At 44.7% G+C, this 21,164-nt stretch overlaps 1 protein-coding gene across 2 annotated transcripts in view; it reads right to left on the bottom strand.

Moving 5' to 3' along the window:
* Nucleotides 1–413: 413 nt before the first annotated feature.
* CNKSR3 (CNKSR family member 3) overlaps nt 414–21,164 on the bottom strand; it is a 107,978-nt gene continuing 87,227 nt past the window's right edge. For both annotated transcript variants that reach the window (XM_008007652.3, XM_038001126.2), the window contains exons 8-13: nt 20,405–20,473; nt 19,998–20,144; nt 11,363–11,487; nt 7,700–7,908; nt 7,116–7,205; nt 414–3,206 (exon numbers count right to left, since the gene is read on the bottom strand). In XM_008007652.3, coding sequence (XP_008005843.3) covers nt 2,908–3,206; nt 7,116–7,205; nt 7,700–7,908; nt 11,363–11,487; nt 19,998–20,144; nt 20,405–20,473 — 939 coding nt within the window. In that variant the 3' untranslated portion in view covers nt 414–2,907. The remainder of the gene's footprint in view (nt 3,207–7,115; nt 7,206–7,699; nt 7,909–11,362; nt 11,488–19,997; nt 20,145–20,404; nt 20,474–21,164) is intronic.

Here is a 21,164-nt window from a genome sequence, read left to right as displayed (position 1 = left end):
CCGATCTGGTTGGCCACTGCCTATAATGAAGACTGCCTGCCAAACATTCGTTTAAAGGATGGCTATTCAACTCACAAGTGGCATTTTCCCCACAGAAAAAGAGCTCACCAGCCAGCTAAGGCCTCCACAGCGATTGAACTCAGTTATGCAGCAGAACTACAGCTTGGAGTTCTCCCCACAATCTGGGGAGTAAGAGGAGATGTTGCCACCCACTTCCTCGGCATAAAGCCAGCTCAAGACAAGAGTAAAACAGGCAGGGCTGGCTCGCCCCTGGTACACAGCTCCCTCCTCAGCACCAGCGCCCTACATGAGATCTCCCCAGCCCATACCCCACCCTCCTAGTGTGCTGAACACCCTGTGGTCACACAGTGCAAGGCTCTTCCCTCCGTCTGCCAAACACCCTTGGGTCTCCATGAAATACCAGACATTTTTTTCTTTTTTTTTTTTTTTTGACGTGGAGTCTCCTTCTGCCACCCAGGCTGGAGTGCAGTGGCCTGATCTCGGCTCACAACCTCTGCCTCCAGGGGTCAAGTGATTCTCCTGCCTCAGCCTCCCAAGTAGCTGGGATTACAGGTGCCCACCACCACGCCCAGTTAATTTTTAGTAGAGACGGGGTTTCACCATGTTGGCCAGGCTGGTCTTGAACTCCTGACCCCAGGTGATCCACTCACCTTGGCCTCCAAAAGTGCTGGAATTACAGGCATCAGTCACTGCTCCAGGCTGAAATACTAGATCTTCATGGCAGTTCTCTTAGAGGTGGAGAGGAAAACGGCCTGACTGAGCCAGGCGTGGTGGCTCATGCCTGTAATCCCAGCACTTTGGGAGGCTAAGGCTGGCAGATCATTTGAGGTCGGGAGTTCGAGACCAGCCTGGCCAACATGGTGAAACCCGATCTCCACTAAAAATACAAAAATTAGCCAGGCATGGTGGCAGGCACCTGTAATCCCAGCTACATGGGAGGCTGAGGCAGGAGAATCACTTGAACCTGGAAGGTGGAGGTTGCAGTGAGCTGAGATTATGCTACTGCACTCAAGCCTGGGCGACAGATTGAGACTCCATCTCAAAAAAAAAAAAAAAAAAAAAAAAAAAAAAAAAATCCTGACTGAATTCAGTCACAGTAATAATACATGAGTGGTTGCTAGTTCCTTTAACCACACCAGAGGCATTTTAAAGGGAAGACGTTTCCTAACTCCAGTGATTTTCATGGGCTGAATTCCAGGCAGTTCAGCAAACTCAACAATTTGGTGGCGTGAGAAAGGGCATTTTGGAGTAGGGGATTTCAGCTCTGCCTAGGAAGATACCTCAGAAAATTCCCCTCGTGCAATTTCACTTCGCACACGCTTCTCCTGTTCTTCCATTTCTAATCCATAAAATCCCAAAATGCTTGGGAGGGTTTATTTTGATTTTTTTTTTTAACAATAGTGCCCTGCTGGTAACAGCCACAATCACTTGCTAATCTGAAGATACCTTGCACTTTCTCTTTCACTAGCTTCGTGTATGATGCGAAACAGAAATATTTCAATTACAGGTGACTAAGAGTAAGAAAAATATACAACTATATTTAAAATACTTAAATTAACAAGATAGTACTTTTCCATTCTAACAAAATATCATACATTCAGTTTAAACAAGAGTTAATATCCAGACACACGTTTTCAAAATACCTGATGCTAGTTGAAAATTAGTGACCATGAGGCTTTCCAAGATATTTCTAATTAGCAAACTGCGTACAATTTTGAAGAACTGTACACACTGTGCTGGAAGACAGACACTGAACAGGTCAAAATGCAAACTGATGTATCTTTCATCAACCTAAATCTTGTTGCTTCACTTTTCTAAATGATACTTTGGCTGTCAGCGACTCTTATCGCTTCTTTTCCTTAAACACAATAATATATAACAACAACAACACCCCACACAAATAACCATACACTTCTTTGTGTGAAATAAGCCCTATCAAAATGTGTTCATGTGTTTCTGTACCAACTGATCTATACTGAGACTGTCATGAAAAAGGTATCAAACAAGTGTAACAGGCCTATACTTAAACCTCTGCCTCAAAGGAGAAATCGGATACTTGCCACGTTATTGCAAAGTCAAAGCTGCTACACTTACAAATATGGTATAAAGTTTAGAAAAATCAAATCAAGGCCGGGCGGGGTGCCTCAACCCTGTAATCCCAGCACTTTGGGTGGCTGAGACGGGTGGATCACGAGGTCAGGAGATCGAGACCATCCTGGCGAACACGGTGAAACCCCATCTCTACTAAAAAAATACAAAAAACTAGCTGGGCGAGGTGGCGGGCGCCTGTAGTCCCAGCTACTTGGGAGACTGAGGCAGGAGAACAGCGTAAACCCGGGAGGCGGAGTTTGCAGTGAGCTGAGATCCGGCCACTGCACCCTGGCCTGGGCGACAGAACCAGACTCGGTCTCAAAAAAAAAAGAAAAATCAAATCAAAAATGTTTTCTCACTGGCTTTTTCAGATAAAGAAGTTGGACCACAAACCAACATATCTGTGTGAAAATAGCCACCAATTTTAGTCCCCCCCGCCCCTCAGAGAGGAACAATGTCACCAGTCCCTCACAATGATCATAATATCTCTGGCCAGGACTGCGATTTCTAGTGTGTGTCTCCACATTTTGTCTCTGGGGAAGCCAGACAAACAGGCTCTACCCGTTTTCCTCCTCTTATCTCCACAAGCCAGCATCTAAGATCCTCTGAATTTGTCCCCATCCAATTCTGCAAACTTCCAAGAAGGGCAATAGATAACTTTTCAAAAAAAAAAAAAAAGAAAGAAATGACATAAGGTCACTCATAATACTGAGGCTGAAACGGGAAGAGGCTGTCCGCTGTAAAAGCAAGGCACTTGGGGCAGGAGCCAGGCAGGCGGCCTGAGCAGGGTCCCTCTCAGTGAGTCAACAGTTTCAGGCGTGTAAACCAGCTGACCAGGAGGGACGGTTCCGTGGACGAGGGCTTCGTAGCTGAGGAGCCCGATTTCTTTTTGGTCCCTTCCTCCTGGAACGGAATCGTGGCGCTGCTGTGGAGATCTGAGTTGACGTAGCACCTGCTTCCTCGGATGTAGTCCGCACCCCGGACCAGATGCCGCTCGGTCGTGGGTCTGGAGAACCGGTATGGGTGAGAGGAGCTCTCTTCGATGATCGGGGGAATCCGCTCGTTACTGAAATACCGGCAAAGGGCGTCCTCCCCTGTTGACAGACAAAGTCCATTAAAATCACAGTCCCGGTGGAGCGTGGTGGCTCACGCCTCTAATCTCAGCACTTTGGGAGGTCGAGGCAGGTAGATCACGAGGTCAAGAGATCAAGACCATCCTGGCCAACATGGTGAACCCCCATCTCTACTCAAAATACAAAAATTAGCCAGTGTGGTGGCGGGCGCCTGTAGTCCCAGCTATTCAAAGAATCATTTGAACCCAGGAGGCAGAGGTTGCAGTGAGCCGAGATCGAGCCACTGCACTCCAGCCTGGCGACAGAGCGAGACTGTGTCTCAAAATAAAGAAAAAAAAAGTCACAATCCCCTGCACAGTGCTCTTTGGAGGGCCCTCAGCCTGCCCAGACTTCTGCCACCACCCTGAATGTGGGCACCGTATCCTGCTCTCCTCCCTGGATTGGCCACAAGGTCCCACGTGTGGCTGAGCCCACCAATGGGTGCTCTGGAAGCAGAAATCGGAAAGGTCCCTCACACTTCAGGCTGCTTTAGCACCTGAGAGGTAACACACGGGACTCCTTTAATGGGTGGGGATCAAAGACGGTAGTGCCCTGCGATGGCTGAACAAGAACTGCTCATGCACTGTTCTGTTTAATGCAGGGCATTCAGGGACATTCCTGAACAAGGAAAAGAGTGATCCTGCCCTAACTGCCAGCAGACCCCCTGGGATGGGGATGGAATGTTAAGAAACTTAATACAAAGTTAAAATACAGGACACTTTGGTAACATGTAGCATCCTTGTGAAGCAGAAATTCTACACCCCAAAGTATGCAAAGATCTACAGGCATGGATGCTTACTGAAACATTTATTTTTATTTTTTGTAACAGGGTCTCACTCTGTCATTCAGGCTGGAGTGCAGTGGTGCCATCTCAGCTAGTTGCAGCCTCCATCTCCCAGGCTCAAGCGATCCTCCCACCTCAGCCTCCCAAATAGCTGGGACTACAGGTGCACACAACCACACCCAGCTGGTCTTGAAAATCCTGAGCTCAAGCGATCCGCCCGCCTCAGCATCCCAAAGTGTTGGGATTATAAGTATGAGCCACCACACCCAGCCTACTGAAACATTTAGAATTTGAAAAAAACAAACAAAAATAACCTAAATTTCTAACAGTGGATGTTGAATAAATAGGCGCTAGAGCCATAAGATGGCATACTAATACAGCTATATTCTTTTAAAATATGTCTAGATGATAATCATTTTTACATAGTATTATTGAATATTTACTTCTCCTTTTTTTTTTTTTTTTTTTTTTTTGAGACGGAGTCTCGCTCTGTTGCCCAGTCTTGAATGCAATGGTGCGGTCTGGGCTCACTACAACCTCCGCCTCCCAGGTTCAAGTGATTCTCCTGCCTCAGCCTCCCAAACAGCTGAGATTACAGGCACCCACCACCACACCTGGCTAATTTTTGTATTTTTAGTACAGATGGGGTTTCACCATGTTGGCCAAGTTGGTCTCGAATTGCTGACCTCGTGATCCACCTGCCTCGGCCTCCCAAAGTGCTGGGATTACAGGTGTGAATCACTGTGCCCGGCCAACTTCTCCCATTTTGCACTTTTTTCTAAGTATATAAATGTGAATACAGGAACAACTGGAAATCACACGAAACATTCACAGTGATTATTTCTTAGGTTGGAGAAACAGATTCCAGCTGTTTTATTTTCTCATGCCTTCCACGTTTTTCAATGTACTTGCTGTGCTTTTGTAATGAAAGGGAAACAGTCACATCTAAAACGTGCCCATTTTCAAAAAGCCACATGTTATGTAAGTCTATTTATATGAAACGTCCAGAACAGGCAAATCCACAAAGTAGATGAATGCCTGTCAGGGGCTGAAGGAGGATGGAATTGGGAGTGACTGCTAAAAGGCACAAGGTTTCTTTTTGGGGCGACAAAAATGTTCTGGAATAGTGGCAACTGGTGCACAACTCTGTGAATATACTAAAACCCACCTGATTGTATATTTTATTTTATTTTATTTTTATTTTTTTTATTTTTTATTTTTTTGAGACAGAGTTTCGCTCTTTTTGCCCAGGCTGGAGTGCAATGGCACAATCTCGGCTCACCGCAACCTCCGCCTCCCGGGCTCAAGCGATTCTCCTGCCTCAGCCTCCCGAGTAGCTGGGACTACAGGCATGTGCCACCACCCCGGCTAATTTTGTATTTTTAGTAGAGACGGGGTTTCTCCATGTTGGTCAGGCTGGTCTTGAACTCCCGACCTCAGGTGATCCACCTGCCTCGGCCTCCCAAAGTGCTGGGATTACAAGCGTGAGCCACCGCGCCCGGCCTGATTGTATATTTTAAAAGACTGAACCTTATGCAATGAGTTATATCCCAATAAAGCTGTTATTTTTAAAGTGGCTGTGTATAGATAGATACCTTTATTCCAAAACAATCATGCAAGAAAAATATGGAAGGAGGTGTGGGGGAACAAGTATTTTTCCACTTCCCAATTTCACACCCCCTAACCCCGACACTTCATCTCACCATGTATAAAATAAATAAAAGGCTCAACCCGGACTCAGAAGAACGGTAAGGAAGATGTTAACGTGTCTAAATCTAAACAAAGGACAGCCCTGCCACCTGCTGACTGCTCCACAGATACTCACACGTTAACTAAGGGGATCTTGAATGGTACCCAGGCATCTCTCCCTTTTTCACTTTAGCGTAATACAGGCGATCTGCGTACTTAGGTGACAAACTTTACCAAGTCCCTAGAAAGGGTCAGGGGTCAATCAATCCCTTTGGAAGGTTAGGCCTCCAGAATTTTTTCTTCTTCCTTTTACTATCTAAAGCCTATTGTACTTAACTTTTCAACTGCCCTTTGTTTCAACAACTGCAAAAACAATGTTATAGTGTTCTGCCAATGATGATAATCAAATGCAATCTGGCAATAAAATGAGAATGTTTTAAAACATTTCACTCAAGACTAGTATAATAACCAGTGACTTTGATTACAGGGCGAATTAAACACAAATTTCTTTTCAAACAGTAATTACCTTCTAACACAAGAAGGACTTGGAAGAAAAAAATCCATGTTTGTTCATCAGAAATCAGACAGACTCCAAAAATAAAAGTAACAAAATTTAGAATAAGATTGTTTTATGAAAGCTGGGCATGGTGGCACAGGTCTATAACACCAGCTATACAGGAAGCTGAAGTGGGAGGATCACTTGAACCCAGGAGTTCAAGGCCAGCTTGGACAATATAGTAAGACCCCATCTCAACTTTAAAAAATAAATTTTAAAAAAGATTGTTTAATGAATAATTTATTTCTATTTATTAAAAAATTAGACCACTGACTGGGTATGGTAGCACATGCCTGTAATTCCAGCACTTTGGGAGGCTGAGGCAGGAAGACCACTTATGATTAGGAGTTTGAGACCAGCCTGGACAACATAGTGAGACCCTGTCTCTTCCCCCGCCCAAAAAAAAAAAAAAAAAAAGCCAGAAGTGGTAGCATGGACCTGTAGTCCCTGCTACTCGGGAGGCTGAGGCAGGAGGATTGCTTGAGTCCAGGAGCTCAAGGCTACAGTGAGGTATGATCATACCACTGCTCTCCAGCCTGTGCAACAGAGCAAGACCCTGTCTCTAAAAAATAAATGAAAAAATAAAAATAAGACCATTAAAGTCTATAGCCTTTTTACAGCACTCAATGCTAATTAGGATATTTACAATCACTAACTAGGATGACGTCATTTTGCCATTCTAGAAATAAGTAGGATCTTAAAGATCTTCTGCAGTCTTGATTTTATAGATGAGAAAATGGGGCTCAGAGGGCCAAATATTCAGTCTACTTATTATAACACATTTACAAATAGAGGTGAAACTAGGGCCTGGGTCTGTTCACTCCCCATTTGCTGCTCCTCGGTTCGCATGGCTTAAACGTACCTTTCCTGCCATGACCTCGAGGTCTGGCAAAAGGGTCCACAATTCCCATCCAGTTCCCATCAGCAGGCATGGACAAAGGCCGCGGCTTGCCTTCAGAGGGACGAGAGAGAAGGTGACACGTTTGATGAGTTCTGGAACTTTAGTGAATCCTTGCCTTTATTTATAACTTAGACCTCACAATATGGCACCCACTTAGACAGAAGCAATAACAAATTTTAAAATAAGAAAAGTATTTTAAAGCACTGTATTTCCATAGCAGGCAGTTAAGATAGAGGCACATTAAACTTGAGCCTGTGAGTCTACAGAGCAAAGCAACTCCAAAGCAAAAACCCAGGCACTGAAAGTTGAAACTGTAACATGATCTCACCCAGTTGGGCTTTGATGCCAGGCAGAGTAATGACTCAACAAGGATCCGCTTGAGAGAGATGAATAAAGGTCTCATACTTAGAATTTCATTGAGGTTTATGTTTTCCTCAGATTACTCTTAAAGTCTGCCAAATTCATCCAACAGTTCCAACTAAGGCAGGGGGCGGGGAGGAGAAGTCAAGGCCAACGGCAGAACAAAACAAACACTCGAAACTTACCATAAGATGGTGTTTTCTCTCTCATTTTTGTGGGCAGAATGTTGGTTTCCACCGAATACCCAGGCAACTGATCCGAGTCGGCAATGGTAAATCTTCGTCTCCGGCTTTCCTGGTCCAAGAAGGAATTCGGGGACTCTGAACCCTTAGAACCAGGCAGTGGTTGCTTGCACTTACTGGACCCTCCATACACAAAACTGCCATTCTCATCCCTGGAAGATAATATGCACAATACTTAAGTTGTTTACAAAGATGTTCTCATACTGAAGAATTCCAGCAGTCCTGCTACCTCCGCACACAGAAGATAACTTAAATTCTCCTTTTCCACTGCAAGAAAAGCGTTCCTTTTGTCAACCCCAGTTGCCACTCAAATACATACAGATCCTACTACACAAGAGCCAAATACCATGATGTGATGAAATATAAGAATAAATGCAGGCCGGATGTGGCAGCTCCTGCCTATAATCCCAGCACTTAGGGAGGCCGAGGCAGGTGGACCACCTGAAGTCAGGAGTTCAAGACCAGCCTGACAAACAAGGTGAAACCCCATCTCTGCTAAAAATACAAAAATTAGCGGGGCGTGGTGGCAGGCACCTGTAGTCCCAGCTACCCAGGAGGCTGAGACAGGAGAATTGCTTGAACCCAGGAGGCGGAGGTTATGGGCAATGGAGCGCCAACCTGGGCAATGGAGTGAAACTCCATCTCAAAAAAAAAAGAAAAAAAAAAGAGTAAATGCAGGGTTTTTAAAAAATATATATCTAAACAAATATACCTTTGAAAAGACAGCTCTAGTTTTCCTGTGCCTCTGCATGTAGCTGAATATCCTATTTACTACAGCAATCACACGTTAAGGTATGCTCTAGCAAACCATGTTGCTCATGCCAAGAGCTGTATCTTTGCCAAAATCCAGCAAAAAAGACTCTTGATATATAATGAAGTTATTATATTTGAAAACCATGTCAAAAGATACAAAGGAACCTTTTTTTTTTTTTTTATTGAGACGGAGTCTTGCTCTGTTGCCCAGGCTGGAGTGCAGTGGCGCGATCTCAGCTCACTGCAAGCTCCGCCTTCTAGGTTCACACCATTCTCCTGCCTCAGCCTCCCGAGTAGCTGGGACTACAAGTGCCCACCACCACGCCTGGCTAATTTTTTTGTATTTTTTAGTGGAGATGGGGTTTCACCGTGTTAGCCAGGATGGTCTCAATCTCCTGATCTCATGATCTGCCCGTCTCAGCCTCCTAAAGTGCTGGGATTATAGGCGTGAGCCACCGCGCCCGGCCAAAGGAACCTTTATAGTAACCAATGGAGAGTGATTCTTTTCTGAACCAAATACTACAAAACCAGCAAAAGTTGGATCACCGATTCCATCCTAATTCTATCTACCTGTCAGTTTAAAGTGTAGGATTCATTTGAGTCCAAGTTACCAGCTGATTAGATTTTTTTGCACTTGGTAAATTCCATTAGGCAAATCAGGACAAAAACTGCTAGACAAAATACAGAATCAACTGAGTCCCAAAGCAATCTACTAATCAGCCATGCCTGTGTGTGGTATTCCCAGGTGGGATGGCACCCACCTACCCCTCCCACCCACAAATATATCTCCTTCCATACCTTTAAACCTGGCATATAACTCCCCATTCACAAAGTTTCCATGACTCATGACTGGTTTCTCGGTAATCCAGTCACGTTTTTCATTCCTCGGAAAATCCTTCATGAGTGGTGTGTTTGTGCACTCTCAAAAGCGTCCTCCCAAGCAGTTTAATCCAGTTCTCTTTCTAGCCCCAGGTTCCTTTACCTCTCACTATGTACACACCACTCCTTTTCTCGCCACTACTCCAGCAACCCAGACAAGAACATTCTGGATCAAGGGAGGGCATCCTCTTCCAGTTTCTGATAAAACAATCCACACATTAGTCATCGTGGAATGCCGTGCTCTCTATATGCGGAGGCAAACACTACCTGTAACGTTAAACACACTTAAGATCCCGCGAACCAGGATGCCCCGATCACCTGAGGTACATTCGTACATGCTGTAATAAGTTCTGAGTAAACCAAGACTCAAGGAAACAGAAAACATCTCTGTACCCAAAACAGGAGAAATACAATGAAGCAAATACCTCAGCTTCAAACGAAAACCAGTAAACAACAAATTCTGATATACAGTAAAATGTCACTGTAATAAAATCCAGCCTGAACTTTGTTTTATGAAATAGTATAGCCTAATCATATATTTCTCAATATATGCTTGAATTGTTGAATGAGACCCTGGTAGTTCTGTAGGGTCAAGGACCAAGTCTGTTTTGTGTCAGATGGTAACCCAGACCCAGTACTCAGGAAAGATATGCTGAATAAATGAGCCAGATTGTCTAGTTTTATCAACATATATAAATATGTAAGTTGATTAAAATAAGCCTAGATCACACCTAAATCATCCTGTACACTCTATATACCACCCTCATTATACCATATAGTATTTAAGTTAGCCATGAAGAAAGCAACTATCTTTAAGAATTTATGGTACACACACACACACACACACACACACACACACACACACACACAAATATGAAATGTTCATACCTACAGTCACATGGGTTTGCGTTTTCTTGTTTTTGAGACTAGGTCTCACTGTATTGTCCAGGCTGGAGTGCAGTGGCGTGATCAAGGTGTCCTGCAGCCTCAACCTCCTGGGCTCAAGTGATCCTACCACCTCAGCCTCCTAAGTAGCTAAGACCACAGGTGCACACAACCACACCCGGCTAATTTAAAAAATGTTTTGTAGAGATGGGGCCTTACTATATTCCCCAGGCTGGTCTTGAACTTCTGGGCTCAAGCAATCCTTCTGAACCAGCCTTCCAAAGTGTAGAAATATCGGTGTGAGCCACCATACCTGGCCACATAGGTTTTTTTTCAAGTTCTATGAAGAACACATCTCTCTCAGAAAAATCAAGCTGCAACTCTCATTAATCTCACAGAAATACTTATTATCTACCCCCTCAAGATGAATTTACCATGGAGTTCATGAAACTTAACCTGCAGGGCCTCCAACAGACCCTTCCAAGGTCCCAGGAGAGCACATTTTCTTTCATTTTTCAAAAGTAAGGTATTGCTATATCCTTTTCTTTGTTTCTTTTTTGAGACACGGTCTCGCTCTGTCACCCAGGCTGGAGTGCAATGGCACAAACTCTGCTCACTGCAACCTCCACCTCCTGGGCTCAAATGATTTTTCTGCCTCAGCCTCCTGAGCTAGGACTACAGGCACCTGCCACCACATTCGGTTAATTTTTGTATTTTTTTGTTGAGATGAGGTTTCACCATGTTGCCCAGGCTGGTCTTGAACTCCTGAGCTCAAGTGATCTGTCCGCCACAGCCACCCAAGGTGCTGGGATTACAGGTGTGAGCCACCACACCTGGCCAATATTGCCCTATTCTTTTCTCAAAAGGGCCCTCCCCACCAAACTGTATAGCTTCAAGCCCCACAGAACCTAGATCTGTCCCTACACTCCTATAAAGTAAGGCTAATCATACTTTTAATGGTAGTTCAAGATTCAGCCCTGTCATACTGTGGCTCAGCAACTTCCTCTCTCAAGATCCTCTTTTCACACCACCATTTACAAACACCACCAACAGGAGACGAGCATACCATGACAATGGACAGCAACATACCGGGGAGAGTAGGGAACAGCTGGCGGAGGAGGAATATAAAGATCCAGGATGGCTGACTTCTCCTTCTTCAGCGAGGTATCCATAGTGCTTTCAGGGGACTGGGTTGTCGTAGGTGGAGGTGAGGTCTGAAACAGGAGTAACGCAGCAATGCAAAGAGTGGAGATCAATTCAGAGATGATTCTTGGTGTTCATTTCCCCTTCCCCAAACCAACACCAACCCTGTGTCTGAACAGGGACTGAGGTCATTCATGTGTTTACAGATATTTGCAATATTTAACTTACATTCTTCTTTGAAACCCTTAGAATTAGCTGAGGGATTTGAAAGACGATGTATAGTGGTAAGAAGCACAGGCTTAGGAGCCAGGTGCCAGGGTTATGATTCTAGCTCTGAGGAAATCACTTAAACATCTGTGGCCTCCCTTTCCTCCTCTGTAAAGGAGTGATATTGATAATATCTCTTGCATAGAGCTGCAGTGAGAATTAGATGAGTTCGTTCATGAAAATTATTAGCAAGTCGGGTATGATGGTTCACGCCTGTTATCCCAGCACTTTCGGAGGCCAAGGTGGATGGATTGCTTGAGCTCAGGACTTCGAGACCAGCCTGGGCAACGTAGCAAAACCCCTCCCTACAAAAAAAAATATAAAAATTAGCCAGGTGTGGTGACACACGCCTGTAGTTCCAGCTACTTGGGATGATGAAATGGGAGGGCTGCTTGAGCCCAGGAGGGAGAAGCTGCAGTGAGCCAAGAGTGTACCACTGCACTCCAGCCTGGGTAACAGAGCAAGACTCTGTCTCAAAAAAAAAAAAAAAGAAAGGAAGGAAGGAAGGAAGGAAGGAACGAAGGAAGGAAGGAGGGAAGGAGGGAAGGAGGGAAGGAGGGAAGGAGGGAAGGAGGGAAGGAGGGAAGGAGGGAAGAAAGGAAGGAAGGAAGGAAGGAAGGAAGGAAGGAAGGAAGGAAGGAAGGAAGGAAGGAAGGAAGGAAGGAAGGAAAAGAAAAAGAAATCAGATCAGTAGCAGCGCTACTATTGACTAGAAGTATTGCTTGGAACTCTGGATGTGACCCTGGCTAGACTTACTAGCTATTTTTTTTGTTTGTTTTGTTTTGTTTTGTTTTCAAGTGGAGTCTCGCTCTGTCTCCCAGGCTGGAGCGCAGTGGCGCGATCTCGGCTCACTGCAACCTGTGCCTCCTGGGTTCAAGTGATTCTCCTACCTCAGCCTCCCAAGTAGCTGGGATTACAGGTGTGCACCACCACACCCAGCTAATTTTTGTATTTTTAGTAGAGACAGGGTTTTGCCATGTTGGCCAGGTTGGTCTCAAACTTCTGACCACAGGTGATCCACCCACCTCGGCCTCACAAAGTGCTGGGATTACAGGTGTGAGCCACCACGCTCGGCCCTTATTAGCTGTTTATTGTTGAGCAAGTCACATAATATCTCTGTGCCCCATCTATAAAATGAGAATAAATAGGGACAAGAAAAGTACCAACATCGGGTGCCTGTGAGAATTAAGATCACATATGTAAACAACTTATAACACTGCTTTCCCATAGTAAATACACAACCTTACACCATTTGTTTTAGTACTATATATACATATATGCATTCATATATGTATATAATCTTAATTTCAAATCCACACGGCTGAATTTGAACTATGATACTGGTCTCAAAGGGCATGGTTTTTAATGTCTCACGTGAGACCTTCAATCTTACCTTTCTACAGTCTAACAATGACAACAATGATTTTTCTGGTTAGTAAAGAACAGCAAGGAAATCTTGGAGTCAAGGCAGGGAAATATTTGGTGATGGCCAGTGAACCTGTGCTAAGCCCTGGGCAGACATAAAAAACTACCCTGGCATGTGGGCGCACACCTGTAATAATCCTAGCACTTTGGGAGGCGGAGGCAGGTGGATCACTTGAGCTCGAGAGTTCAAGATCAGCCTGGAGAAAATAATGAAGCCCTGTCTCTACTAAAAAAAAAAAAAAAAAGCTACCCTTCAACACTACCCAGCCTGGTTGTGATGGAAGAGCTCCCTGAAGTGAAACTGTGACCTGATTCTAAGGATTGAAAGGACTGACTGGCCAGTGTGATGGAGCTAGACATGGCCACCGGGAGGTTCACAGAGGACAGCTCATTTTCAGGAGAGATACCAAGTCACAGGGGCAGGGACTGAGCTTTCAGTCTTCCAGAGTAGAACCCCATATTTTAAACGTTGGTCATTAATGCATAATCTATCAATTCTATTCAATTTATAATTGACATCTCAACATGTCAATCTTGGACCATATCTGAAAACATGAAGCCAGGATCCAGATTCTACAAATCTTAGAAGCAAAAGTAAACTAGAACATTTCCACAAAATTGATACTCACTGAAAATACATATATGGATCATTACTTCTATATCAGTAACTCTCATTTACCAGGAGTGTGGCATCAAAACAGAGTGGTGAATGCCTTTTCTATGACAGGTCAACAGAAATGATGTTGAAAAACTTAAGAGCTCTCTTCTGGGAAGGGTGGGTGTCCAGGCACAAAGAATAATGAAGAATGGAACACAGAGAAACCCCCAGGGCTGGGGGCTAACTCTACAGAGTATTTGTCTACCAGAGCTTATATTCTGAAAATATCCTGGGCACATCACAAGAACACTTGGTAGCTAAGCTATAAAATGGTGTCTGCATTTTGATGGTCATTATCTCCCTGGGTCACAGGGAAAATTAGGTGTCTCCATCTCTTACCGCCACCTCTTCCCCAAACTGCACAGTTAGTGGGACTTGGCAGGAAAGTAGGCAAAACCAGAGAACATTGCAGAGTGTCCCTTCTTAAGTGAACTTCCAGGGACCAACACTAGCCTGTACTTAAAAATTATTTTCACTCATGTTCTGAACAGATCCACGTGAATTTTCCTCTATTGCCTCAAACTCAATTATGCTCAAAATACCCAACATCTCTTCCTTCCAAATGGCCTCTTTTTTGATTTTCCAATGTTTGTCACCACCCAGGTTCCCTGTCACATTGGACACTTGCTTCTCCCTGGCCTTTCTCACCCTTACCCCAAAACATTTTCTAATAGTCAACACTATCAAAGAGCAGAGCAGGGCTTAGAAAGATTACATACCTTGATGAGGGGTCCCACAACAGCTAGTAAGTGGCAGAGCTGGGACCTGAACTCAAGTGGTTCAACTCAGAGGCCACATGTATAACCACCAGGCTGTGCTGCTTCCTGAGCCCTTCTGATGTGCTTCCCAGAGGCCTCTGGCATTCTTAGTCTTTCACTAAATCCCAGCCTTGCCCAGGACCACATTGTATCTACCCTTATACAGCAGCCTCCCTTCTGGTGGTTCTTATGTTTAGATGTTGTTATGTGCTGAACTGTGTCCCCTAAAATTCCTATGTTCAAATTCTCACCCCCAGTACCCAGAAAGTGACAGTATTTGGAGACAGGGTCTTTAAAGAGGTGGTTAAAATGGAGGTCATCAGGGTGGGCTCAATCTGACATGACTGCTGTCCCATAAGATTAAGACACAGACACATTGTAATCCCAGCACTTTGGGAGGCCGAGACGGGCGGATCACGAGGTCAGGAGATCGAGACCATCCTGGCTAACACGGTGAAACCCCGTCTCTACTAAAAAATACAAAAAACTAGCCGGGCGAGGTGGCGGGCGCCTGTAGTCCCAGCTACTCGGGAGGCTGAGGCAGGAGAATGGTGTGAACCTGGGAGGCGGAGCTTGCAGTGAGCTGAGATCCGGCCACTGCACTCCAGCCTGGGCGACAGAACAAGACTCCGTCTCAAAAAAAAAAAAAAAAAAAGACACAGACACATATGGAGGGAAGACCACATGAGGACAGAGGAGGAAGACCACCATTTGCATGCCAAGGAGAGGGTCCTCAGAATGAAGCCAACTCCACTGACACCTTGACTTTGACCTTCTACCACCTTGTATGGCAGCCCTAGCAGAGTAATAGAGGTATTAATGTCAAAGCAGCTGTCAACCTGTCACCTGTGGGAGAAAGCCCCTGCTCCTCAGCCTGACACTCCATACCTGCCATGACAGTCTCAGGCAACCAGTCCAACTTTATCTCCCAGCCTCGGCTCCAGAGTCTGAGCCACTCATTCCTTCTGGTAGAAGCTCTGGAGCCCACCTAGTCTCACTGCCACCACTACCACCCCCCGCTGCTGGGAGTGCCGGCTGCTAAGGCTCACGGCTGCCCCTTCTTGGAAGAACGGCCCTCAGCTGACAGAGCTGCCTCGCCCGAGCAGGGCCACCAGAGCCCGGAGCTGTGTGGCTCCACCAGGATGCTTTGTCCTGCATAGTAGGTCAAGGCTACGCTGCCCCGAGAGGCATCCTTGCTGCTTCCCTGTCATCATTCTGCCTTCCTCTCTCCCTTACCAGTTTTATTTGGAGCACATACCCTCAAAAATTGCTCTCACAAGGATGTGCATCTCAGACTCTGCTCTAGGAAACCTTATCTAAGACACTGCCCTGCTCTGATGGTGGTCTATCTATGTTTTGTGGGTGAGTGCGTTTAAACAAAAGCATTCATCTCCTCTATGATACACACTCCCCATTTGCCAATGCAAATGCCACCTACCCTCCCAGGCTCCCACCTCACAGTCCATACCTCTCTCTCCTTCAGAACCCAACATTTATCTCATGCAACTATGAGCAGGCAGAGCAAGCATTTGGCAGGAATCCATCAACTACCTATGCGGAATTAGCACCTCTGTAATGTTAAGTATCATATTCTGAGAAATCCAAAAAAATCTAAGCACGTTTAAATTTTACACTGACCAATGCAAACAGAAGCAGCTGGGATATAATCAATAGGCTCGGTTATGAGCAATGATTTTTTGGCTCTGACCGTGAAAGCACAGGCGACAAAAGCAAAAACAGACAAGTGGGATTACATCAAATTAAAAAGCTTCTGCATAGCAAAGGAAATAACTGACAAGACAAAGCGTCAACCTAGAAAGTATCTGCAAACCATACATCCGATAAGGGGTTAATATCCACACTATATAAGGAACTCAAAGAACTCAATAGCAAAAAAAAAAAAAAACCCACAAAGAACCTGATTTAAAAATGAGTAAAGGACCTGAAATGACATCACTCTCTTGCTTTTTTTTTTTTGGAGACAGGGTCTCTACTCGGTGACTCAGGGCGGATGTAGTGGTACAATCAAGGCTCACAGCAGCCTCCCAGTCTCAAGCAATCCTCCCACCTCAGCCTCCCAAGTAGCTGGGATTACAGGTATGTGTCACCATACCTAGCTAGTTGGTTTTAAAAAATAATTGTTTTTTTTTTTTTTTTTTTTTCTGAGACGGAGTCTTGCTCTGTCACCCAGGCTGGAGTGCAGTGGCGCAATCTCGGCTCACTGCAAGCTCCGCCTCCCGGGTTCACGCCATTCTCCTGCCTCAGCCTCCCGAGTAGCTGGGACTACAGGCGCCGGCCACCGCGCCCGGCTAATTTTTTGTATTTTTAGTAGAGAAGGGGTTTCACCATGTTGACCAGGATGGTCTCGATCTCCTGACCTCGTGATCCTCCCACCTCGGCCTCCCAAAGTGCTGGGATTACAGGCGTGAGCCACAGCGCCCGGCCTAAAAAATAATTGTTGTAGAGACAGGATCTTGCTTTGTTGCCCAGGCTGGTCTTGAACTCCTGGGCTCAAACGATCCTCCTGCCTTGGCCTCTCATAGCGCTACGATTACAGGCATGAGCCCCTGCAGCCAGCCCCAAATAGACATTTCTCAAGAGGAGATACACAAATGGCCAACAGAGATATGAAAAAATGTTCAACGTCAATAGTCATCAGGGAAATGCAAATCAAAGCCACAGTGAGATGACAGCGGGCACCTGTTGGAATGGCTACTATCAAAAAACAAAAGGTAAGGGTGATAAGGACGTGGAGATGTAGAAATCCTAGCGCGTGGCTGGTGGGAATGTAAATTAGCAGAGCCATTATGGAAAACATTATGGAGGTTCTCTGAAAAATGAAAAAGCAGCCTCACTACTGGATACACATCTAAAGGAAATGAAATCAGTATGCTGAGGAGGTATCTGCACCCTCATGTTCACTGCAGCATTTTTCAAAATAGCCCAGGCATGGAGTCAACCCAAGAGTCCATCAACAGATGAATGGATAAGGAAAATGTGGTGTATATACATATGGGAATGCTACTCACCCTTAAAAAAGAAGGAAATCCTGGCCGGGCGCGGTTGGCTCACGCCTGTAATCCTAGCACTTTGGGAGGCCAAGGCGGGCGGAACACCTGAGGTCAGGAGTTTGAGACCAGCCTGGCCAACATGGTGAAACTCCGTCTCTACTAAAAATACAAAACTTAGCCGGGCATAGTGGCGGGCACTTGTAATTCCAGCTACTCAGGAGGAGGCTGAGACAGGAGAATCGCCTGAACCCAGGAAGCGGAGGTTGCAGTGAGCCGAGATCGCGGCACTGCACTCCTGTCTAGGCAACAAGAGCCAAACTCCATCTCAAAACAAAACAAAACAAAAAAAAGAAGAAAAGAAGGAAATCCCATCATGTGTGACAATAGGGAAGAACCTGGAGGACAATGTGTTAAGTGAAATAAGCCAGGTACATATAGACAAATACCACGTGATCTCATTTATATGTGGAATCTAAGGAAAAAAATCTAACTCTTAGAAGCAGAGAGTAGACTAGTGGCTGCCAGAGGTTGGAAGGAGTAGGACTGGGGAATCCTCGTCAAAGGGTACAAAGTTTCAGTTAGCCAGGAAGAATAAGTTCAAGAGATCTATTGTACAGCATGGTGACTATAGTTAATAAAAATGCATTGCATGCTAGAAAATGCTAAGTTGCTATAACACGAGTAGATTTTAAGTGTTCTTGCCACAAATAAATGTAAATGGTAAGCATGTGAGGTAATAAATGTATTAATGACCTTGATTTAGCCATTCCAAAATGTAAACATATTTTGAAACACTGTGTTGCACAATATAAATATATACAATTTGTATCTGTCAATTAAAAAGTGAATTGTAAAATATGTTCGGTTATTATTTATAAACTGACCGTAATTATGTTCCCCTCTTGCCCTACCTTTGTTTCTGCCAGTTTTTGTTTGTTGGTTGGTTTTTGTTTTTGTTTTCAGATAGGGTTTTACTCTGTCACCCAGGCTGAAGTGCAGTGGCGTGATCTCGGCTCACTGCCACCTCTGCCTCCTGGGTTCAAGCAATTCTCCTGCCTCAACCTCCCGAGTAGCTGGGATTACAGGCGCATGCCACCACACTCAACTACTTTTTGTATTTTTAGTACAGGCGGGGTTTTGCCATGTTGGCCAGGCTGGTCTTGAACTCCTAACCTCAAGTGATCCACCCACCTCAGCTTCCCAAGATGCTGGGATTACAGGCGTGAGCCACCACACTCGGCCTCTGAGTTTTTTATTTTTAACCTCTCCTCTGTGACACCATAATCTTTCCATAATCTCTCCAGTACCTTGCCTCAGAAAGTTTCAAAATTGATGGTTTAAGACTATTGCTCTTCCATGGGAAGACATACAATAACATCAAAAATAGTTACAAATAAACTATAATCTCAATCTTATAAAAGGGCATTATAAGGTTATTGCTTTTCATTCTTGGTTTATGAAACAGACACTAAGGACCAATGGCACAACAAGGAGTGTGACCAGTGAGTGTGATCCACCCAGGTGTCAGCAATAAGGGGGTATATTGTTTGAAAAGCATTTAAATAAAACTCAGTCAGTTTGTCTTCTATTATCAGCACAGACTGGCAATACTACATAACGTCTAAATAACGGTGTGATACGGCTCCCCATGGGGTGGGCTGCACTCACCGCCCCCAACCCTGCCTTGGTAAAGTGCTGCTGAAGACTCGACCCCACGTGGTCTCTCCAGCATTAGTGTTCAAACTGTCTACAGTTATGTAGGTATGTGTTTGAAACGAGAGAGGAGGAGGACTAAAAGGAGCTTTCTGCAGTGATGGAAATGTCCGTATCCACCTATCTGATATGGCAGTTACTAGCCGTATGTGAATATTCTGCACCTGAAATGTAGCCAGCGATCCTGCAGAGATTAACTTTTAATGTCATATCATTCTTTTTTTTTCTTTTCTTTTCTTTTTGAGAATGGAGTCTTGTTCTGTCACCCAGGCTGGAGTACAGTGGCATGATCTGGGCTCACTGCAAGCTCCGCCTCCCAGGTTCACGCCATTCTCCTGCCTCAGCCTCCTGAGCAGCTGGGACTACAGGTGCCCAGCACCATGCCTGGCTAATTTTTTGTATTTTTAGTAGAGACGGGGTTTCACCATGTTAACCAGGATGGTCTCGATCTCCTGACCTCATGTTCTGCCCATCTCAGCCTCCCAAAGTGCTGGGATTACAGGCGTGAGCCACCGTGCCTGGCATCATTCTTTAAATAGTCATATATGGTTACTGGCTACTATAGTGTTCCATGTAGACCTAGAATTTACATGTTCACATAGTCAGGATTATAGGATAATTACATATAAACTCCTGAAACCAATCAATCACCTTCAAATTTCCATCTCTTTTTGTTTGGAGACTAATGAGATACTCGACATTGTTCAGGTGCTGATGCTAGATGGAGGCTTACAGTCAATCCCAGATACCTGCACAAGAGGTGGCTTCCAACGTAGGTTTTTCAAGGGAGCAGGAGTAAAGTTGAAAGACCCAGTGGGGCGCTTCTTAAGCAGTAACACAACTCCTGTGGGATTCTCTCTCAATTTCTTCACCAGATTTTTCAGCTGCCATCCCACCTTCAAATAAAGAAAATGGAGAGGGAAGACTTGCTCATGAATAATGAAAAACCGAACCTATGAATTTATCTCGAGGCAATCTGAGTTGTGAGGAAATACATAGAAACCAAATAGGCAGGCACAAGTATGTTCATGTTAGCACAACCTAAAATAATGAAAAATGGGATGTAAGCGGCAAATTTTAAAACTTTAAACAAAATGGTTTTAGATTTAATGAAAAGTTCTAAGGAGGAAAATTGAGTCTCAATAAACAAACTCACCACAGTTTGCTGATTAACTTGAATGACTTCATCACCAGCATGAATCTTCTGAGATCTGTCTGCAGGAGACTGTACAGAAACAAAATAACCTGCCTTAATTTTTTTAAACCTTCTATTTCTTTCTGCTTTTATTTCTTCTTTCTTCTGTAGACAATTAGCAACTGAAATAACATTTTCTCAGGAAAAATAAACAATGCACTTTATTCCCCTGAGACTACACAGTCTATAGGACCTTCCCCATGAATCCTGTGTTATCCATTTTATTAGTGTCTGTTATAACTGATAATTTGTCTGTTAGAATAGCCAGGTTCATCTAATCTATCGGGAAGAGACTGGACATACTGTCTTTTGTTTTGTTTTGCTTTTAAGACAAAGTCTCACTCTGTCACCCAGGCTGGAAGGCAATGGTGGATCTCAGCTCACTGCAACTTCCGCTTCTCGGGTTCAAGCAGATCTCCCAACCTCAGCCTCTCAAGTAGCTGGGATTACAGGCACCTGGCCACCACGCCCAGCTAATTTTTTAGTAGAGATGATGTTTCACCATGTTGGCCAGGCTGGTCTCAGACTCCCAACCTCAGGTGATCTGCCTGCCTCAGCCTCCCAAAGTGCTGGGAATACAGGCGTGAGCCACTGCGCCCAACCTGGACATATTGTCAAAATGATTGGCTGATAGAAGCTATTGGCTAACTAAAAAATTCTTACACATATCCTTATCAAAATTAATCCCATAAAATAGCTGACCAACTGTTCAACACGGAAA

The sequence above is a fragment of the Chlorocebus sabaeus genome, chromosome 13 (genome assembly GCF_047675955.1).
Source record: "Chlorocebus sabaeus isolate Y175 chromosome 13, mChlSab1.0.hap1, whole genome shotgun sequence".
In the NCBI taxonomy this organism is placed as follows: domain Eukaryota; kingdom Metazoa; phylum Chordata; class Mammalia; order Primates; family Cercopithecidae; genus Chlorocebus; species Chlorocebus sabaeus.
The sequence above is the reverse complement of the archived record's forward strand: the minus strand, read 5'-3'. Positions and strand labels throughout refer to the sequence as shown.